This window comes from Syngnathus acus, chromosome 5, assembly GCF_901709675.1.
Source record: "Syngnathus acus chromosome 5, fSynAcu1.2, whole genome shotgun sequence".
NCBI lineage: Eukaryota > Metazoa > Chordata > Actinopteri > Syngnathiformes > Syngnathidae > Syngnathus > Syngnathus acus.
In genome coordinates, this window is record NC_051091.1 from 1,600,560 (window position 1) to 1,621,305 (window position 20,746).

General features: G+C 42.4%; 3 protein-coding genes across 4 annotated transcripts; 1 reads left to right on the forward strand and 2 right to left on the reverse strand.

The window, feature by feature from the left end:
- Positions 1–1,634: 1,634 nt before the first annotated feature.
- On the reverse strand, positions 1,635–8,650 carry LOC119123195 (SAM pointed domain-containing Ets transcription factor). Of its 2 annotated transcripts, none has more exons than XM_037252104.1 (6): positions 8,368–8,650; positions 4,060–4,486; positions 3,022–3,219; positions 2,906–2,953; positions 2,587–2,721; positions 1,635–2,299 (listed from the first exon to the last, which is right to left on the reverse strand). In XM_037252104.1, exons 2-6 carry the CDS (start codon positions 4,475–4,477, stop codon positions 2,121–2,123), a joined length of 978 nt encoding a protein of 325 aa, XP_037107999.1. In that variant the 5' UTR covers positions 4,478–4,486; positions 8,368–8,650; the 3' UTR covers positions 1,635–2,120. The 2 variants fall into 2 exon arrangements, with proteins under 2 accessions (XP_037107999.1, XP_037108000.1); XM_037252105.1 differs by lacking the exon at positions 8,368–8,650 and adding an exon at positions 4,909–5,037.
- A 1,992-nt stretch (positions 8,651–10,642) lies between these two features.
- On the reverse strand, positions 10,643–13,850 carry ilrun (inflammation and lipid regulator with UBA-like and NBR1-like domains). Its single transcript, XM_037252106.1, has 5 exons — positions 13,541–13,850; positions 12,718–12,872; positions 12,369–12,566; positions 11,893–12,155; positions 10,643–11,717 (listed from the first exon to the last, which is right to left on the reverse strand). The coding sequence occupies exons 1-5, from the start codon at positions 13,696–13,698 to the stop codon at positions 11,682–11,684; spliced, it is 810 nt and encodes a 269-aa protein (XP_037108001.1). The 5' UTR covers positions 13,699–13,850; the 3' UTR covers positions 10,643–11,681.
- Positions 13,851–14,250: 400 nt separating this feature from the next.
- snrpc (small nuclear ribonucleoprotein polypeptide C) lies at positions 14,251–16,064 on the forward strand. Its single transcript, XM_037252110.1, has 6 exons — positions 14,251–14,392; positions 14,826–14,868; positions 14,950–15,058; positions 15,159–15,218; positions 15,341–15,445; positions 15,524–16,064. The coding sequence occupies exons 1-6, from the start codon at positions 14,385–14,387 to the stop codon at positions 15,640–15,642; spliced, it is 444 nt and encodes a 147-aa protein (XP_037108005.1). The 5' UTR covers positions 14,251–14,384; the 3' UTR covers positions 15,643–16,064.
- Positions 16,065–20,746: the final 4,682 nt, after the last annotated feature.

The following is a 20,746-nucleotide window of genomic DNA, read 5'->3' on the forward strand; positions in this document are numbered from 1 at the left end:
CGGAGGCCGTTCCACATTCGTTTGGCAGTCTGTGAGCACTTGTTGCAATTTGACTGTTTTTGTGCTAAGTCCACCATGTACAAGAGATTTTTGTTTTTGCAGCTCCAGCCTTCCTGTGCGGCGTTTGCATGTTCCCCCCCTTGGCTGCGTGGGTTTCCTGCTGGTTCTACCATTTCATCCCACATTCTAAAAAGGTGAATTGAGCACTCTAAATTGTCCTTAAGTGTGATTGTGAGTGGTTGTCTATATGTGCCATGCAATTGGCTGACAACCAGTGAAACGGATGACTTAGCTGAACAGCACATTTTTCAGTGTTTCCAAAACTGGGTCATCTCTTAATTTGGGGCTCTGATGGGAGGCTGTTGCTCTTCAAATAGGGAGTTTCTTGTCAGTACCTTTTGGGCTGTGTCGAGCATGAGCTTGTGTACAATATATATTGTGATTGAATTCATGGAAAGGTTTCAGGTAGCTTGTCTGCCAGAAGGATGTTTATATGTTAACTTTTTGATTTGATTTTGGTTTATTTTTACTATTCTGTCTCCTTTTTATTGTTTTTGGTTTTTGTTACCTTTTTTATTTTTTTATTTTGTTGTGTTGAAATGTTATTTTTATTTCATTCCATTTTTTTTTTAATTGTATTTTTTGTTTGAATTTTGTTTGTATTATATGCTATTTGAATTTAATCCTATTTAGTTCTTGGTATGAAATTTTATTTCATACTGATTCTTTTTTTCCATTTCTGTTCTTATTGTTCTTCTTATCTGTTCTTATTTCATGTCCTTCTTTTTCTTACATTTTATTCTTCTAATTTCATTTTCAACTCTTGACCCTGCCTTCATCTTTTAAGCATCCATTATGCAATCCACAAAGCTGCCTCCGCTTCTCCAGCGCTCCTTTTTACTTCTTTGAAAGAGCCCCTTTTCTTGTTTCCAAGCAGTTCTATGACAGAATATGACCTCAACTTAATTGCCTCCACTTTTGCCCATCACATAGAGGCCAGGCCTCATGTTAGAGCAGACAGACATGCGTGTGTGTTTCCCGAGCCTGCTGGGGAGTCTACAGGTGTCAAGAGGGAACCTTACACCGTGCCTGGTGTTATCTTACTTAGCGAGCTGCAGAGAAAGCTGCAGCGGAATCACTGAAACATTCATGAGCTTTTCTTACGCAAGAATCGAGCTCGTTGCAAACAAAATATCTTTTTTTTTTTGCTTGCAGCTGAGAATTCACTACTTTGACTTTGCAACTCTGGTTACTTTAACACCCCAAACAGGGAGGTGGTGTTGTTGTTGTTTTTCCCTCCTTTGAGTGGCTGCGTCCATAACGATGGGTCTGTAATCACACTGGAATGAAACTGTGTCTTAAATTTAAAAAAAAAAATGACGCCAGAAATAACCTCTTCCTGCTCTCTGAGTGCAGTAATATAACTGACTCACTTGTTTTGCCTCTAGAGGTCACTTTTTATCCAAGTTGAACTAGATTAGACTCTTACCACCATCTCTCTCTTTCTCTCTCCCTCTCTCTCTCTCTCGCTCCATCGCTCTGGTTTAACGTGATATAAACAAAATGTAGATCTTCATACAGACAAGTTGCGTCTTCATTGAAAAAATATTTAATTACCAATAGAAAGTCATACAATCACCTGAAGTGACTTTATTAGTTGTGGCACTCATATTAGTTCAGAAACGACATTGCACATATATACACAATTTCTACACTGGCATATAAAATGTTTCTTTTACCCCCATTTTGTGCTTCATTGTAAGATCATAGGAATGAATAACAAGATTAGAAAATGTTGTTTCTCTTGGAGTTCATTGACTCTCAATGTTAAGCGCCCACAACCTGCTAAGCGTTTTTTGGGTGTGGGGAAGAAAAGCCACACCGCAAGGCCTTCGCTGAGATTCGAAACCAGAATCTCAGAACTGTGAGGCAGAGGTGCGACTCACGATCCAATGTACTTCCATACTGAAAATCACTCAGTAAATAAAAACAAAGGCAAAAATAAACAGGCAGTTTGTGCTTAAGGCAATATTGACTTGCAGGTTGTTGTATTAGACAGTCCTGATTGTTTGCTGGATGTGTCTTGCCTGACACACATGGAGTGTTTGGTGCTTTTTGCATCACACGGGGTGCACAAACTGGTACACGAGCCTCTGAGAGACGTCCGGTTTGCGGATAATGCCCTTCTTGTAGTACTGCCGGATGGAACGGCTCAGCTTGTCGTAGTTCATGGCCGGCCGGTTCTTCCTCAGGCCCCACAGCCGAGCCACGTGGGCCGAATCCTCGATCTTAAAAATACCTTATGACATGAGGACAAAGGCGTTTGTGAAATAATTTCATTAAAACAATGCACACATATTCAACATTCTATTTGATTTTAATGAAATGTATTTATACTTTTTATTTGTATTGTTTAATAGTATTCTACATGAAATATACAGGGAATTCTGAATGTATTAACAGTATGCAATACCAAGATAAATATTGCTGTGAAAACTATGTTTACAATATACATTTTTATCTACTGTACTGTTCTCACAAACATTTGCCCCATGTGAATTTGAAACAGATATAATATACAAGTACCTTTGTCTTTGTTGAGCCAGCGGATGCAGCGTCCGTAGTTGTGAGGTTTGAGTAGAAGTTCCCGAAGGAATTGCCACAAGTGGATTGGTTGACCCGAACAGGAAGAATCTGCCTCGGACCAAAGCTCCTCAGGACCTACGTGTGTATGTTTATAAATAATTCAGTCAAATGAAAACAACGAATGCATCCATTTATTTACACCCCTTTCTTTGTTCATGTTTGCCCTGCCCCGGGTTCTGGTAACCCACGTTATGCCACTAGGTGATCAAATAGAGATGCACAGGTTAAAGGTTGACTCCATGTGTATTCAGCCACCTACCTGGACTTTTGTTGTCTCCAACTGTGCACCTCTCTTTCATCCAGGCAGCTACAAAGAAAATAACGATTAAGTTTAATGCTATGTGCCAATGCAGCAGTGTCGGCTTTGCAACTCACTCGACTTCCATATGTCCAGGTGCGCGTGCAACGTGTCCCCGCACTGCGGCGAGCGCTGACGGAAATCCTCCTCGCTCATGGCGCACAGGTCCTTTCCTGTCAGCTCCTGGAAGGTCCTCCCCGCGTGAGGAAGCCGGTACAGGTGCTCCGTCCACAGTAGCCACTTCTGAACGTTACCAACGTTCCACTCCATCGGGTCTAACCCAACAAATAAAGCGAATCACAGACTTTGGTCAGTGATGTACTCTAGGTAGGTTGGTTGGTTGGTTAGTTGGTTGGTTGGTTGGTTGGTTGGTTGGTTGGTTGGTTGGTTGGTTGGTTGGTTGGTTGGTTGGTTGGTTGGTTGGTTGGTTGGTTGGTTAACAGCTAACCAATACGAGACAATGAGAATGCGGCAGCGGAAATAACCAAGTTGGGTCAGTAAAATTGCCTTTTTTCTGCCAATTGCCCTCTCCTCTTTCTGCACCATAGCTGCAAAGTCAATACACTTTTTATGACGACGCCTTTATGACAGCTTAGACAAGCGTTCAAGAGCCTTTGCTGCTGTTTGAGGAGGCCTCGCCCACACCGGGAAGGACTGTGTACACGTTGAATGCGGCTGTCACGACCTGACAGAAGCGATGCAAAGGTCAGGATTAAACACATCCTGGTGCGGGCAAACACGGCTTTTCCACACTCGGGATATGATGGAGGAGATCTGTCATGCCGGATGAGCTGTGTTGATTTTAGGACTAAGTTCCAGTAGCTTAAATATCGCAGAATAAATATGGCCTTTGCAGGAAAGAACTTCTTAAACATGTTATGGAAAACTCTTTGTTAAGTTAACATGTCGGTTGGGGCGGGGGGTCAGCTCCCTTCTGCTGATGAAGGTTGTAGGGGTAGTTGTCTGTGAGGGATGAAGTCTAGGTGGATGCACCTACAGTGAGGGCAAGCTCCTCCAGAAGTTGTCAGTTTAGGGGAGGGTGTTTTGGGGGAACAATGAAAGTATGAGAGTCATCCCTCAGTCTGTCCCTCCAGTGGTTAGATAAAGCTACGTACCTGGCGTGATGTTGAGCAGTTTGCAGGCCGTCTCGATGTCCTTGAGCACCTCGCCCACCACCATGCTCTGCACTTGCTCCAGAGAGCGCTCGTCCTCAGCGCCGTCCATCCCTGGGGAGAGTCCCTGCCCCTGGCTGTCGATGACGGGGCATTGCTCCGGCTCATCTCGGTGCGCATCCATGCGAGTCACGTTTGGGGAGGCCTCAGACACCTTGACTAGCCAAGCGGCGTCCTCCGTGGCTAGCATGTCAAAGCAGGGCAGGTAGAGGCCCGGCATGCTGTTCGTCTTGGCCTCCACCAGGTCCCACTCTTCTCCGGAATCCCTGTTTCGTTCCAAGATGGTTAGGGAGTCCTCTGGCATTCCGATGCGGGATCCATAAACTGTAATTTCCGCTAAACTTCCGATGGAATTTGACATAATGGACACCTGTGAATGGAACAAACAGGCAGCAGTGAAGCCATGAACTTTGGGCCGCATTTCCACCTCAGCACAAGATATAAAATTGTGCTGGGGTGTATAATATTTGTTTAAGTATAATATTTCATTTAAAACATTTAGTAAGTATAATATTTGTTTATTTTAATAATAATGATCATTTGTTACTTAATGATATTATATTTCTTTAAAAGCATAAACATATTTAAAACATCTTTTAGTGTAATAATTCATAGTAAATTATGAATTTAATATTATTTTTACAAATCATTTACTATATGGAATAAAATAATACATATACTATATTTTTACAGATCACTATCATCATAATAATGATTATTTGTAAAATGTTGCTCTAAGCGGCACTTGTATTTAATGATGGGTTACCAAGCTCATCTCTATTGATTGATAACAACTCACAAAAGATCCTCGAGTGTTGTTTCAGCCCCTTTCAGTTGTTTTGTCAATTCCTAAATAAAATCCATCGGCAATACTTCAATCCAGTCGCTTCCGAGCACGGCGTCCACCGAGGAGTTCCATTGCAACGTCAGGCAAGAGCCCAAATGATGAGCTGCCTTAAATAGCCAAATACAGACGAGGTGTTGTTGGGGTGGGTCTTGGGGGACTGACCCCGCAGAGGCTTTAAGCCAGGCATGAGGCAAACTGGATTGGGCTAAATTTGTGGGTCAATGGTACAGAATAGTGGCTGTGTTGGGGGTAGCTGACCCGCTTCAGCCGCTTGACTTTCAAGGTGCCATCCGGGCAGCGGCCTTGTGGCTCTGCTGTCAGCTGGAGCTTTTTTAATCAAACTCGGCTCACGTAATGTGCTGGAACGCTTCACGTTATGGAAAATACGAAACAAGCTAGACCTGTTTTTTCTTCTTTTACGATAGGCGCACAAGCGTCGTAAGTGTTCTTTTATGGACCTCAGCTGTAGTCATCTCAGACCAATGGACGTCACGATGTGTACCCGACACAGGTGGCATACGAGAAGGCACTGGGCCGGCATCTTATCAGCAATAAAGAGATGCTTCGCAGAGCACATGTGCTCTGTTTGTCCATATCCGCAAAGAATTAAAGTCACAATATGAAGAAATGATCAAGACCACCCATCAGGCTCCGGAAGACCTCAGAAAGCGTTTAAGATAACCAGCTGTGGTTTCACATACACTAAAACCCCACCCACCGTTAATCAGTGAGTTCATCTGGCAGGCTATTGCTGGATCAGTCAATTGATTAGTTTGTCATTAAGTTAATAGTCATTCAGTTACAATGGTTAGTCAGTTGGGCAGTTACTATTTTCAGTCAGTCCATCAGTTAGTTGCTCGGTCAGTAAGCAAATGATTCAGTTCATCAGTCGACAATCTGTTGGTCGACTGGCTAGTTAGTTGGTAAGTGTTAGTTAGGGAGGGGTGACACAGTTAGTCAGTGCGGTCATTAAGTTTGTTTGTCAGTCGGTTAGTTAGCCAGAAATTCACTCAGTCTATGAGTAAGTTAGTCAGTTCATTAGTTTGTCAGTTAGTTAGTCGTTTAGTTACTCTGGTTGGTCAGGTTGGCAGTTTGTTTTCATGATGTCATTTAGTCGGACCATCAGTTTGTCAGCCAGTTAGTTGGTGAGTCAGTAACTTAGTCTAATATTTCTTTCCAATTCCTTAATAAGTGATGCTTTTATTTCTGTCCATGCTTGTCTCCTTAAACTTGAATTAAGTTATTCATCACACAGCAAAAAAGAAGCTGCCCTCTCACGGTGTGTGATTCATTGATGCAGAGCCCCCCCACTGTAAAGTCGCCTCCTCATCTTCCTTTTATCTCCTTTTGTGTTGCCTCTAAGGCACATTTGAGTCTTTCTCTGCAGCCCGCCGCCGCTGCTCCTACTGCTGTGTGTCAACTCTGGTCTGCGACAGCTTGTCCTAAGCACATTAGCAAAGCAAATTTAGCCATATTAACTTCTTCAAAACGGAAGACGGGGTACCGCTAAAAGGTTTCCGTGGGGCAGGGAGGCTTAAATCCCTGACTGATCTCTAAATGAGTTTGGTCAAGAAGCTCATATTCATTTCAGGAGCATTAGACTCCATTTGCTCAGCAAAGTCAGAGTCCCCACTGTGGGTGGGAAGCGCATCTTTTCCGCATAGGCGCTCCTATTGAGTTGGAAGACCGCTACGGCGTCGTGTTGGCTCGTGAGTGAACGATGCGTTCAAAAGAACGAATCCTTTCAGTGAACTGAGTGAACGAATCACTTCTTAAAGTGATTCGTTCTTTTTTCAGTTCATATGACTTCCACCAGTAGGTGTCGATAATGCACATTGAAGCTGGTGCCACCTCGCCGGAAAACAAAACGAAGAAGAAAATGACATAACTTCCCGTTCACGAACGAGTCGTGAATTGCATTTCCCGTTCACCAACTATGAGTGATTTCTGCTTTCCTTCCCGTGCATCAACGGATCAGTCAGTGATCGTGTTGCGTCTTCCTCCTGGCGTGGACTAATGTAAACGATTTACGATTTGCCAAGGAAAGAAAGATCCCTCAACTGAAACACCACTTCTTTTATGCACGTTCTCTCCAAGCTAACGGCTAACTTTATTGCATGAAGGAATGCGCCATTATGCAACTACGGGAGCTTATGCTTCTCTTTGGGTAATCTTTATTTTATAACCCGTTTAGTAGTTTGTAAATAACGTGCATGCATATATACGCCTAAATATATCTACTGCATGACCATGATTTTTCCCTAATGAATTGGCCTGTGATTAGGTACACTTAAAAATGGTGGCGTACCTAATGGAGTGTCCGAACGACGTCACAGATCAAACAGCCAATCAGAAAGGAACAGAAACGATTCGTTTGAGTGAACTGATTCCAAAGATTCAGTTCACTTAAATGCACATCACTAATAGGGCTTGAGGCCGTCTTTTGCTGGCCGTGCATGATTAGATTTCTCGCTACGACATTTACCTGCCAACACGCTAAGAACAAACAAAAAATACATTTCAGGGTTTTAAGACAGATTCTTTAAGAGTGTTGTTATTTCCAAGAATTATTCGTAGTAGATACGTCATGTCTTGAGCCAGCTTAAAAACAAAACACCAATTCTGGCTTTCAAGTGGATGTCAACCCCAAAGTTTTCTTTCCAATAAATTGTTGTATGTGGTACCACTAGTCTAAACACAATATTTTGATTAACATTATTTTTGTAGAATATGAGTTAAGCAGCAAAATTCAGTTTTCAAGCTGAGCCGTGATTAGCTGTCTGTACTTCCACTAAGAGTTTTATAAATAATTTGACCACTTTTTTTTCTTTTAGCAAAAGTCCATGTATTTGACTATGGTACCAGCCAATGTTCCCCCCGCCGTGCGGAAAGACTCAACTTGTTGAGCTTACAATTAACCCATTTGGACCTCGTTCATCATCACGACAGCCAAGTGTTTAGATGCGAGTTAATGAGTAGAAGATGATCTTTTTGTCTTGGCATAGAAAGTCTTAGGGCTATCCTAAAAGCAGTAAAAACTCAAGTTAAAACAAATTAAATAACACTCACCCAGACAATAAATAAAATAACAATGAGGTTAGAAAAGGTCATTTTTGTAAAATGTATTCAAATAACAAAAGTAAATTTTAAACATTTTACAATAACATTGCAAAAATAAATGAAATGAAATGAATTCTCACTTTGCCTTAGTAGTTTTGAATGCTTAAAAATAGAGTTAATTATTTTTGGGGGTGAAATGAAATAAAAGAGATTCCCATCGAACAAAACAAGTATTACATCAGGTAATAAACACAAAATTATGCAAGTTTATTAAATCAAATATTGATATCTTTTTAGTTTCAGCCCAAATATTTTGCAGTCAACATAAGTGGATGACCTCTTACCTGGGTTGGGATTCTCCAGCCGATGCTGTTGACTGTCACAAGATGAAGTGATGCGCTAGGTGGCGTTAAGATGCGATCAAGTGTGACCACCTGAGGCCGTTGCTTTGGAACGAGGGTGCATTGGGAAAAACAAAACGGGATGTGGGGGCAATGCTGGCGGCTTCTATATATTGATAAGTTAATATTAATGATGTGGGTTAGGTTGAGAGTCTCAGCCAGAAGGCCACCTGCACATTGGCCGGGAGTCAAAACACCTGCCAGGGAGAAGGCCAACAGCGAAGGAATTCCACCTCCATTGACAGCTATTCCCATTTATAGGGCTGCCTTATTTACCTATGCACACAAGCTGTCGTGTGTGTGTGTAGGTGTGTGTGTGTGTGCACATCAGATCGGGTGGATGAAAGTGAAATGAGAGCATCATCAGCCAGTATGTGTGTGTACGTGTATTCGCCTACTTGCTTTGCTTTAGGGTTAATTTTGCAAATAAATGTTTAGGCACAAGTGTCACTCGGCACCAGGTAACTGCTGTGCAAAAATGATTACAGGTGTCATACACTTGCTAAAATACCAAGATGGATTGATGCACGGGGTCAGAAGATAGAGGACATGAATCAAAATGCCATACTGTGCAAAAAGGCCAAGGGATTGGCAAGATAGCATGTTAGCTTTTGGCTTTAGTCATTTGCATGGCAGTTTCTTCGAGTGGCATGTGAACTTTCTTTTGGACGAGGAACAACATTGACACGCTTCAGCGCTGGCGAGCTAATAGAAGCTAACAGACTCGGATGAGTCATGAGCAGGTGTACCCTGTGTCAACAAGGGGACGTGACCTCTCCCGCCCAAGCTGCCCCAGAGGAGTCGACAAACACCCTTTGGCTGAGGGCAATGGTGATTTTTAGAGAGGTCAAAGGTGACGTGATGCTGCATTCCACAGCCTTACCGTACCACGCAGCAGCTTGTGTGAACCCTTTAGTAATTATATTTCCTATAAGAATATACTATTACAATACATACTGAAATATACTGCAGGCTGAATGTAGCCAAGGTTTTATTGTGTGTGTGTTTTTTTTTTTTTTTTGTACGTTATTTTGAGGTCACCAAATATCCACTGAAGGCTCAGGCTTGGACTTTTAGTAAATGTAGTTAATCTATTTTTGAAAGTCACATGGGTATTTTTTAATGACGTCAATTAAGTCAAGTTTATTTACAATACAAAATAGGTAATTTATTTTTTAGCAAAAAGGGAAGTCGAATAATAGCAAGCCAAAATGTTGCGTTTATTTACTTTTTTATTAAACAAAGGATATGTAAAGACACTTGTCTGACATCTGCAGCATTTTCTGCTGTCCTATTAAAAGGTCTTGTCATTTATGACGACCAAGGCGTTCACTTCTTCCTGGTTGATAAAAGTCACATAATCATATTCATATGAAACTGCCAGGAAGTCCATCAGGCAGATGGCACCCTGACCGTGCTATGAACTCCTAGAAATAAATGGAAACCCTTTGATTAATTTGACAGAATAAAAACAAACACTGACTCAAATGAAATCCAATACAAGAGCCTCATCACCAGATTTTTCATTTTTAGATTTGGCAACACTGTTGACAAGGCAGATAGCTTTACAGTATACGTGTGTGTGAGATTAAAATCAGCAAATGGTGCACCCCAGCACCGACCCCCACCAGGAGAAACCCGTTCTTCGTGATACTATCATCACAACCCCCAATTGGATATGGATATTTTTTGGCTGTCATATTATTTTCTTTTGTGCTTTGTGGGGTCTGTTTGACTTGACAGCGACAAGCTTGTTGACAGAGCACCAATGAAAGGTGTGAAGCAGATGTGATATCGCAGAATCATCTGGAGTGTAAAAAAAAAAAGAAAGACAAAGGAAGATGTCAATATTTGTACATGCACGTGCAGGCACACCTTTAAGGTTAAACACCTTATGAATGGATGCTTTTCCACTTTTAAACACACAGTTGAATGACATTAAAGATGACATATCATGCAAAATTTACTTATTTTAGCTTATATATACTTTATATTTTATTTTATTGTGCAGGATTGTAGAAAGGTTTATTCTGGAAACGATGGACACAAAAGACCCCCAAGGAAAGAACAACAACAAAAAAAGATTTGGGGAAAAATAAAGTCAGAAATTGTCACTCCCCGTGAAATGACTCAAAAGCTAATCATAGAAATATTTTATAATATAAAGTTAAAGTAATTAAGTCATGAGGGGGACTCGACAAACATTCTGACTACAGCGTGACAATTTTTCCCATTTTATTCTCCATTCAAAAATACACTTTCAAAGCCTCTGCCTGACAGAATAATGATAAAAATCACTTTCTTGAGGATCATTTGGTGCATGTTTAAACTCTTTAAAGCATGAAGAAAACAAACCTTTTGGAGGAGCTGGGTAGGAAGGGGGGGACGACAAAAGATGGTGACGATGCGTCCAAAAGCCACGAAATAATAACAATTGAAAAAAATCATCATTAGCCGTTGGAAATAATGTTTGTGCAAACAGCAGTAACATATCATCAGTGCTGAATTTCACTCAAAGCGGAATCAGCGTCACCTTCTCCTTGAATTCATTGGAACACGCACAGGCACGCACACACACTTGAGATTTGATTTTTAGCACCACCTGCTGACCAAGAGTACAAATAAATAACATGGATAATTCATGAGCAGGTTTGGAGCATTCTTCAAATGTTACACAAGTTCACTTGAACGCAACACACACACATGCACGCACACAATGAGCAAAAACACACAAACGTGGAAAAGTACAGCCAGGCAAAATAGACTTTTTGCCACCCATGGCTTTTTCAAACCCTTTCTCAAGACTTTTGCACGCTTTCAAAAGCCCACCCTAAAAACAAACACACACATTGTCCCACGATGTCACAGCGTGCCCCCCCCCCCTCCCCGTGTGGCCAGATGCACTTTTGTCTTTGGGAGAGTTGGTCTTCACAGGGAATTAAGATGCAATTGACGCCCGGAAAGTAAGGTAAGCCTTGAAGTAATCAGATGCGTGAGCATGAGGTCAATCCAGGTGAACGTGCGGACTTTTTAAGGCCGACATCTTGTCGAGACGTCCCAGCGATGGTCAGAGTGTGCGGTGAGCAGATGCTTGAGGAAGAAAAAAGAATTCAATCTGAAAGAAGCGCTGACGGGTGCGGGCGGGACATTCGGCCACCGCCGCCGTCTGCGTGCGAAGAGAGCTTTTGTGGAGAGTCGTTAGAAAACAACAGTTCCTCCGCGCTCCCCTTTGAGGACTTCCAGCGGTGAGGGACACTCTAGCTCTGTCCGAACGGATATGGTCCATGAACACCCTGGGAAAAAAAACAAAAACAATAGATACACATGAATAAGACGTTCATTTTTGTACATTTTAATACTATCACAGGTGCAATACAAACATGACCATTTGAAATCCTAAAATACGTGCCATTAATAGCTGCACAATGAATTGGCAATAATTTGTAGAACAAACATTTGAAAGCGTACCTGTCCGCGTGTGAGCGGCGTCAGATTGGCCTGCAGGCCATTGGACGTCCTGTTGGCCGCATTATGAGCTGCCGTGTTCTCGCCCCCGGGGCATTCGCTGCCGTCGCTGTCTCGCTTGTTCTTCTGCGGCGAGGCAAAGGGATTGAAGTCGTCTTGTACGTCGCGCTGAGGCTGCGTGTTAAATTCGGTCTCGAAGGACGACAGCTGCTGCGTGACGCCCAGGAGACCGCCAACTTCCACGCTCAGGATCACCCAGATCACGTCTGAAGACAAACGAATTGCAGATGTGCTTCACTTGACATGACACGCATCAATGTCATCGGTGTGACCGCTACTAATGATGGTAGTAACGTGAAACCCAAACTCTGGATTGAGTCCCTAATTTGAAACTGTAAGCCATTGCTTTAACTCGCACGATAAAACTCCAATCCTGGCTCGAAAGCCAAATCCGTAATAGTTGGGACAGTGTGCCGTACCGCCGTAGAACAAGCCGGTGGCGGTGCACATCCTCCACTGGCCCTGATACATGCCAGGCGACACGGGACTCCTCATCTGTACGCTGACGTCGGCCACTTCCCGAGGCTCCAGAGACTTCACCATTACCGTGTTGACGTGACCGAACTGGTCACCACCGATGTACTTGAGGCAAACGCCCGGCGGCCATGACTCAGCGCCTACAGAAGTGAGTAGACACGTTTCCATCATGTTTGCAAACATTAGTTGACGGGTTACTTCACAATTGAGAGACTGCCGCTTACTTAATTGGAGACCATGACAAAAACAAAATTGCTGTTGTGCTGCAAATACACGTCAACGACCTCGTACCTGAGTTCTGTATCCTCCAGGTTTTTGTGAAGGGCGTGTCAGGCGGGACCGATTCGCCTTCTCCGATAGTCACGTCTTCCACAAACGACATGGACGGCGTGTTGATGCTGGGACTCTCAAAGTCATAATAAGCGCCGATGGCAGCCTGGAGGTTCCTGGTGGAAGATGAGATCAAAGATGACCATGATGCAAATGCCAGCAGAGTTGTGAGGCTTCACGGTCACATTTAGAAGGTAGGAGTAGAACATCTTTGGAACCCTAATTTCAAACTGACTCGAAAAAGTACTTCGAAACGCTAACCCAAGTTTGAAATTGTAATTTGAAACGCTTGTTGGAAATGAAATCACGTTTTTGTAATAGTCTTTCCTATAATCACACTTTTCTTTTTCAACATGCAGCAATTTTAAAATTGTACGTCAGACGACTAAGCACAAACTGGTTTATTTTATTTTTTCGAAAGCGACTTTTTGGTTTCCGCCAACGCATCACGACCGATGACGTCACCACACGTATTGCGTGGCTGACGTAACGTAGCCTGAGCGCGGGCTAGCTCAAGCGAGCGGACGGCTCACGGGGCTTTAATTAACCCCCTCGGCGGGAAACTTGTGTTTACCTTTCGTTTAACGTGCTGAATGAGCCTTGTTAACGGCGCGCACCAGTCGTCAAATAAACCCAAACTAACTTAGTGCTGTGTGTCTCGCCTCCATTTTATTAGCATAATAACGTGAGCTAACCAGCTAATTTACGGGGCTAATTCGCCGTTGCGTGACACAAGTCAAACACTCAGCGGGGCCGTCCTCCTTCACTTCATCCCCGCACTCACCAGTTAGTCATGTCCAGGAAGAAGGCGCAGCCGGCGGGGTTGAGCTGGAAGCCCAGGAGTCTCTGGAACTCCGTGATGAGGACGTCCTTGTCCGTGGTGCCCATGCAGCTGAACTTCTGCATGAGCTCCGCGTCCACATCCATGTCCGTGCCCTCCATGGGGGTGGTGGGAGAGGAGGGAGGGCGGGGTAAGGGGTGGGTAGGGGCTTCTCTCTCAGTCGGGTCCGAGGCCTCGTCTAGCCATAACAAGCGGTTCCACCGCCACAACAACAAGCGTCAATGCGCATGGCACGACAGGGGGACGAAGTTTGACGTTGCAACAACCCAGCGCGTCACCCGCGCCAATCACGTTGTGGGTGATTACGTCATCTGTTGCTATTTGGAGCTCTCCTCCGATTGGCTCATCACCTCCGATTGGCTCATCACGTGAGTTCACAAATTGCTCTTGCCGCGGAAAACGGATACGCGGAAACAAATACATGCGGTCTATGTCAATATTGGAGCATTACAACTATGTTTAATCCCCATATGTCTTATTTAGTGTGTGTGTCTTTCTCCAGCAACCACGCCTAATTTCCATAATTTTGGATCTTGGTACAGCGCTAACTGCCTTGGGAATACCTACAAAATGCCGCCTATTTGCCCAAATAAGGCACTATCATGTCTGTATGTAAATAAAATAAAATGTACTATTTTTCGCAGGTGTTTGGAACCTTTGGGTTACATCTACGTATTGCATACCAACGCTTTCTTGCCGGAACAGATTGTGGATAGAACGCATTTCTGGTCGGAACCTTAATCGAGAACACCACAGTGGCTGATTCGGATGCTGTCTCTATTCAAACATGCCGAAGTAAGTCGTTATATTCTTTGTGGCGCTTGAATAATCGCTCCCAAGCGTTCAAACAATGAAACAAACGTTAATATATGTTAGAATTGGAGGTAAATGTTCGAACACAACAGAATGAGTTGACCGTTTTTATACTGAAGCAGAGCGAGCTTTGTTCCGGCTCCGTCTATTTTCTGGAACGAAACTCGTTGCGAAGGGATTTTTAAGGACTATTTTGTTAATTATAGTTATCATTTAATCATTATTAATTTGCCCGTAATTGTTCGCATCATATTGTGAGCACGTTTTAAAGCTGATAGGGAGTAGTTGTAGTATCATTAGCTCTATAGTTAGCCAGGACCGTACGCTGATCAATTGCTTTGCAAATATACACCCATTTTCTGGTGAATACAAATGCAATTTAATAAATTATTTGTCTTTGTAATCTCATCCACAGGTTTTACTGTGACTACTGCGACACCTACCTTACGCACGATTCGGTAAGCACAGCATCATGATTTCACGACTAAATGAAGACATTTGCATTGGTTAAATTCATCTTCTCTGCTTTGGTTCTTCAGCCATCTGTAAGGAAGACACACTGCAGTGGGAGAAAACACAAAGAAAATGTGAAGGACTACTACCAGAAATGGATGGAAGAGCAGGCCCAGAGCCTCATTGATAAAACCAGTAAGCAAACTGGCGTTCGTTTGTGGCAGAAGGTCATTTGTAACAAATAAATGCTAATCTCCTGGATATATATATTTTTTTTCCACCCACTTTTCAACAGCGGCTGCTTTTCAACAAGGAAAAATTCCCCCCACGCCATTTGCAGGTGCCCCCCCTCCTGGTAAGTCAGCAAGAAATGAACCATGTAACACTCGGATACTACAGTGTAGAATGTGAGGACAGTGACCCTGTCATGGACAAGACAAGATTCAAGTCTAATTAAAATATCTGGGTTTGACACAGGTGCTCCTCCACGTCCAGGCATGCTGCCCACGCCGCCCATGGCCGGTCCTCCCATGATGCCCATGATGGGACCCCCGCCTCATGGAATGATGCCTGGCGGACCCGGTACGACATTTATACCTTTTGTTAAAGTTTGGAAAGATATTTGAACATACTCACACCTCCCGACATGTTCACGAGCAGGAATGCGGCCACCGATGGGAGCGCCCATGCAGATGATGCCGGGACCACCTCACATGATGCGTCACCCTCGACCCATGATGATGCCTGTCAGGCCGGGCATGATGAGACCGGACAGATAAGACTAGTGTCATTGATGTTTGCAGCTATTGTGAAGCTATCGTTGGCGCCACAAGGAGGCACTGGAGATCGATGACATTTTCATTCAGTTTCAACCATATGTTGTCTGTCTTGTATTTATTCCTACCTAATACCAGACACTCAACTTCAATAGAAGAGATCTTTGTTGTACTTGTGTTCTCTTCATTCTACAGACACACCCATTTGAATCTTGAGTTTGACTTGGGACATTTTTAGATTTGGTTTTTTTCTTTTTTACATTTCTCTGCTTTGTGAATTAAAGCAAGCATTTAAAACCCATGTCTTGCCCTTTTCATCTTCTCTGACCTGACGTATTGCAACTTCTACATTTTGATACCAATGCCAACCAAAACGAGACCTATCCTAAAATAAATATGCAGATGAACAACTGCTTTTACACAAATAATGCGTAATTGTTATAATTTGTTGTAGTTTGCAGCGGTGTACAGTACCAAGATAGAGCATTTACAGCTGTGTCAAACTCACCTCTTGAAAGCATATTGTTGGATTGCCCCATATCTCACACACACCAAATTGATGGCTAACTTTTTTTTTTTTTTCCGAATAAACTGAATTGGGAAAATGACAATCAGTTTTGGTACAGATTTGTTAAAGGAACAAAGACACATCATTACCTTTACCTGCTGAATGATGTGTCTGGCTGCTTTTGGCTGCACGTCTTGACACTTCTGGAATATAAGAGAGCTCTCATCGTTATGCATCCTGTAAAATAAAATAAACACAGTTAAATACACACCCTTCTGTCTCAATCACAACTGAGCACTATTAGCACTGTAAAGGCATCATTTATGACACATGCACACAGAATATAATCCTATTCTTAATCCTACCAAGTGCATTCTGGGAAAATATTCAACCCACCCTGCCTATGAGAAGAATGCAAACACTTGTCACGTGTATAAATTCTTGTGAAAGCACTATACAAATAAAAATGATTTGAGCCAGTCCTTCTGTACCGTGTAATAATATATATCGACAGGGGGAGCCAGAGAATCATAATGGCCTGACTCACTTGCAGGTGATTAATTACCTAAACGCAATGGTAAAGTCATCAATACAATAAAGAATTGTATGCAAACTACTTTGAGGCCATAAACATAAAACAATTTGATGAAAAAGCAAGCGTACAGTGATAATTGAGAGTGGCCTTATGTAGGGAGGGGTCGAGTACTCCCTGCACGACATCTGTCATTTTGAAGCGCAAGGACTTTGTCACGTGACGGTCACTAAGCACCACCCACACGTTCTCACACATTCATGCACATTTTATGCAGCGTCTGTCACGAGACGTAAGGAAAAAAAACTCTTTATGAATATTCAATGTGGCGCTTTTCTTCCAATGAAAGGGTGACAGACTGCAGAAGGGAGAAGTGTGCTGATAACCCTAGAATCCAGAAATCTAGAAAATCACAAAAGGGCCTGACTTTGATGGGGTTTTTTTTTAATGAGATTGCGGGTGAACTGATGATAAATACTGTACATTACGAGAAAGCTTCTTCTCTAAAACCACAACACGTTGTGTATATTTTAAACTATCATCATTTTTGGCTGGTCCTTGTGACTTTAGGAAAAGTCTGCAGTCTGCGTTTGGTTGCAGATGCTGGCAAATGAATATTTAACACGTGAGGAAGGAGACTCACAGCCGGTGTCCACACAGTGTCCCGTGCTGGTGGGTGGCCCACCAGGGGGCCACAAGAGTGCTTTGCGGTTGGTAGGACGCACACTGCACTTAGTGAGGCAGAAGATGGAGGAACTAGAGCTCACAGTCACATTTGGGTCTTTGTGTAAGATGCCAAATTTACAATTAACACTTTTTCACTTCTGACCTATGAGATGAAAAATTGTCATTTTTCAAGAAATTGTTTGCAGTTTTGCAAGAATAATGTTGTGATACTACAAAAATTCATTTGTCTCTCCTTTAGAAAAAAAAAAGCAAATTTTACAAGAAATTAGTTGTGGCATCCCTCAAGGTTGACTTTAAAGTCCCTTGATTTTTATTCAAGACTGAAAATTAGAACACTTTACAAGACTGATGTCGCAATCCTACATAATTATTATTATGTTTTTAGAAGTGAAATGCACTTTCAAATAATGGCACAAGTGGTGTAATGCAATTTTGCTGTATTTGATTAACGTATAGGCAGACAAATTCCGTGTGGTGGATGTCACTGTATTTCATTCATAAGTATGACATTGTTGAAAGCACGCCCTTTTTTGGGGGTATTTTTATTTTTGGACGAGGAGTTAAAAAAGTGGAAAAAGCTTCTCTATTTTTCATGTGGCCTCACCTCTGATGAAAGCACTTGCATGTTTTATCATCACATCGGACATATGCTGCATCTGTTCCCGAGTGCCAAGGAAAAGCACTTGCCAATTTGTGTCACTACTTATGGAGAGTGTTCCTGCTCCCAAAGGCCGCATGTTCACACTATACAGTATATACTGTATAAAAATATCATCACAAAAAAAAAAAGACAATGTGGGGAATGTTTTTGCACATTGCTTTTGTAGAAAAAAAAAAATCAGCTTTAGGTTGAAGGATCTGAAAAATCTCATATTTCACGTGAAGGAATTTTGACATCTATAAATTTCTGTGTATTCTTGGAAGATTAATGTTCTTTTATCCTTGAAAAAAGTAAGACCTTTTTCTCATTGCATTCTTCCTGAGGAAATAAATGAAATACAAGATAAACCAAGGTGCACCACGAGCAGTTTAAGTGATGATTGCGGCAAAAAGAAGCCAAAGTAAGAAATATGTTTTTTCTCTCGACCTTAGAAGCCTCAATTATTGTTCACGTTTGAGCTTATCTCCTGTGCAGACGTTTTCTTTTCTTCCCTCCTGTCAGTCAACAAGTGAAAAATTCATTTAGCAATTAATGGAAGCGCACCGGTCGTTATCGTGCCGTGCGCCAATCTGCTTAGCGCTGCTGTCTTTTCTTCAAAGTCAGCACTCTTTCTTTGTCCTACGACTTGAGCGTGTGTTTTATTTGATTCCCGTTCATGTGGAAGAGCATTTAGCAAAAAGCCACAACGCGCCACCAACAATGGCAACATGACAGCTGTGTTTTCTTTTGGTGTGTGTTTTTTTTTCTCCCAAGATTGTAATTTCAAGAGAGTTGTCACAATTTTACAGGAATACAACGACAAAAGTTTTAATTTCTTTTTTTGTTTTCAGAAAAAGACCCAAGTTGGTTTTTGCTCAAGTCAAAGCTAAATTAAAAGAGTAATTTTAAAAAGCTATCATTTACTGAGGGAAACTTGCAAACTTACACACTCTTACTTTTGGGGTGGGTGATGAAAAATAAGTGATCATTTTTCAATGAAAAAGTTGTAACATAAATGTAACGTGTCACTTTGCACACATAAAAAAGTCACAAGCTATTTAAAAAGAAAAGACAAGAGACTTTACGGAGGCCATGAAAGAGGGTTCTCCAGCCTTGTGGCAGGGGGCGCTAGTGATCCCGGGATGCTTCATGCGAACCTGTAGAATAAGAGATCTCCAGTTCAAATTTACGGTGAGGAACTGAGGAGCAGTCGTCCATTTTTTACATTCGGGTTCCCCCCCAAACGATTTTCAACTATGGATTTTCGGTCGAAGCAGGAGGTCTTGAGTAAAGGAAGAGCAACTCCGTAGTTAAAAGGTTTGATTCGGACAGCGGGACTTCGGAACGGAGTGGGACGCACGATCGAAAACAAGTTTTGGATTCCATGTGTTTAATTGAGTGTTTTTATGTGTGAAGACTACCGATATGAGATTTTAATTAAAATAGTTCAAATTAAATAATGAATAAGCCACACTAGAGCAGCGTTCCCCAACATGTTTGTGACACGGTTAGTTGCCGGAAAAATTTACCCGGGGGGGTTGACTCCCCAGTCATGAACCTCACCGCACGTCACTTGTATTCTTATATTGTGAATGTGCAATTATTACAATAATATTCTAAATAAGGGATGACCGATTTGAATTTAATTTTGGTTAACCCTAATCCTATTTTTTTATTTTTTTAAAAAAGAAGCAGAATTTAAAAAAAAAAAACTACCTAAAAAAATCTAAACACTACCAACCTAAATTCAATCAGACGCAATGCTAGGGATAGCCACCAGGGGGTGACCGGACGGCGTGGCGGCCATTTTGGAAAAATGGTACCGTGAGTGTAAGGGACACCCAAAATAAGGACCTTCAGGTAAGAGCGGATACCAATAACAGATGCTGTGGAGATTGCAGTGATCCTAAGAGATCACAGCCAATGGGATCACCTGCTACTGCGATCCCCATGTCAAATGTCAAAACTAACTTCCAATAATAAAATGTGATAGTTAGATGTTTGAATTAAAATAGAAATACGATACCAATAAACAGTAATTGACAAAATAAAATTGACAGCTGAACATACAAATCAATGAGATCAGAAGTGTAGGGGATAAAAAGTAAAATAGTAAGATAGTGAATGGTATGAAATGGTTAAGCAACTTTTGTACTCAGCAGGGACAAAGGATGCAGCCATATTTGAAGACACATGACTCAGGGTTGAGAATATTAAAATAGGTTTTGACTAATAATCTGAAATCCAATAAAGCCACGCTCATGGCCGCTCGAAAGTATATCCAAATTACCTGCAGTAACTGCCGGAGAATGAGAGGTAGTACACAAGAGATCCACAAGAGAGAGCCACCAGGAACCTGAATGAATGGGAACCGTGAGTGTAGGAACTATCTGAAATAGTGACCCTCTGGCAACAACAACAACAACAGGTTGGCCTTCCCTGGGGCCTTGCGGTGTATGAAGCACAGGGAAGTGGAAGGAATTAAATCCAGCATCTCCTTAGGTCGTGCGTTGTAATGGGACGAAGGAGATTGCTTAAGAAGATAGGAGCATGCTTTTGTAGGATGGTTCTCACTCTGATCAGGGTGGTTGATCCTGAGCTCTTCTGCCTTGAGTGGCTTGACCTGGATACCTAGCGGTGTTAACGAAGGGTCAAGCTGACACAGGGTGTAAGTGCTCAGGGGCTCCAGTGCTCTTGGACCCCGATCGGAGGAGAAAGGCAGCGGTTCACCGCTGCTGGT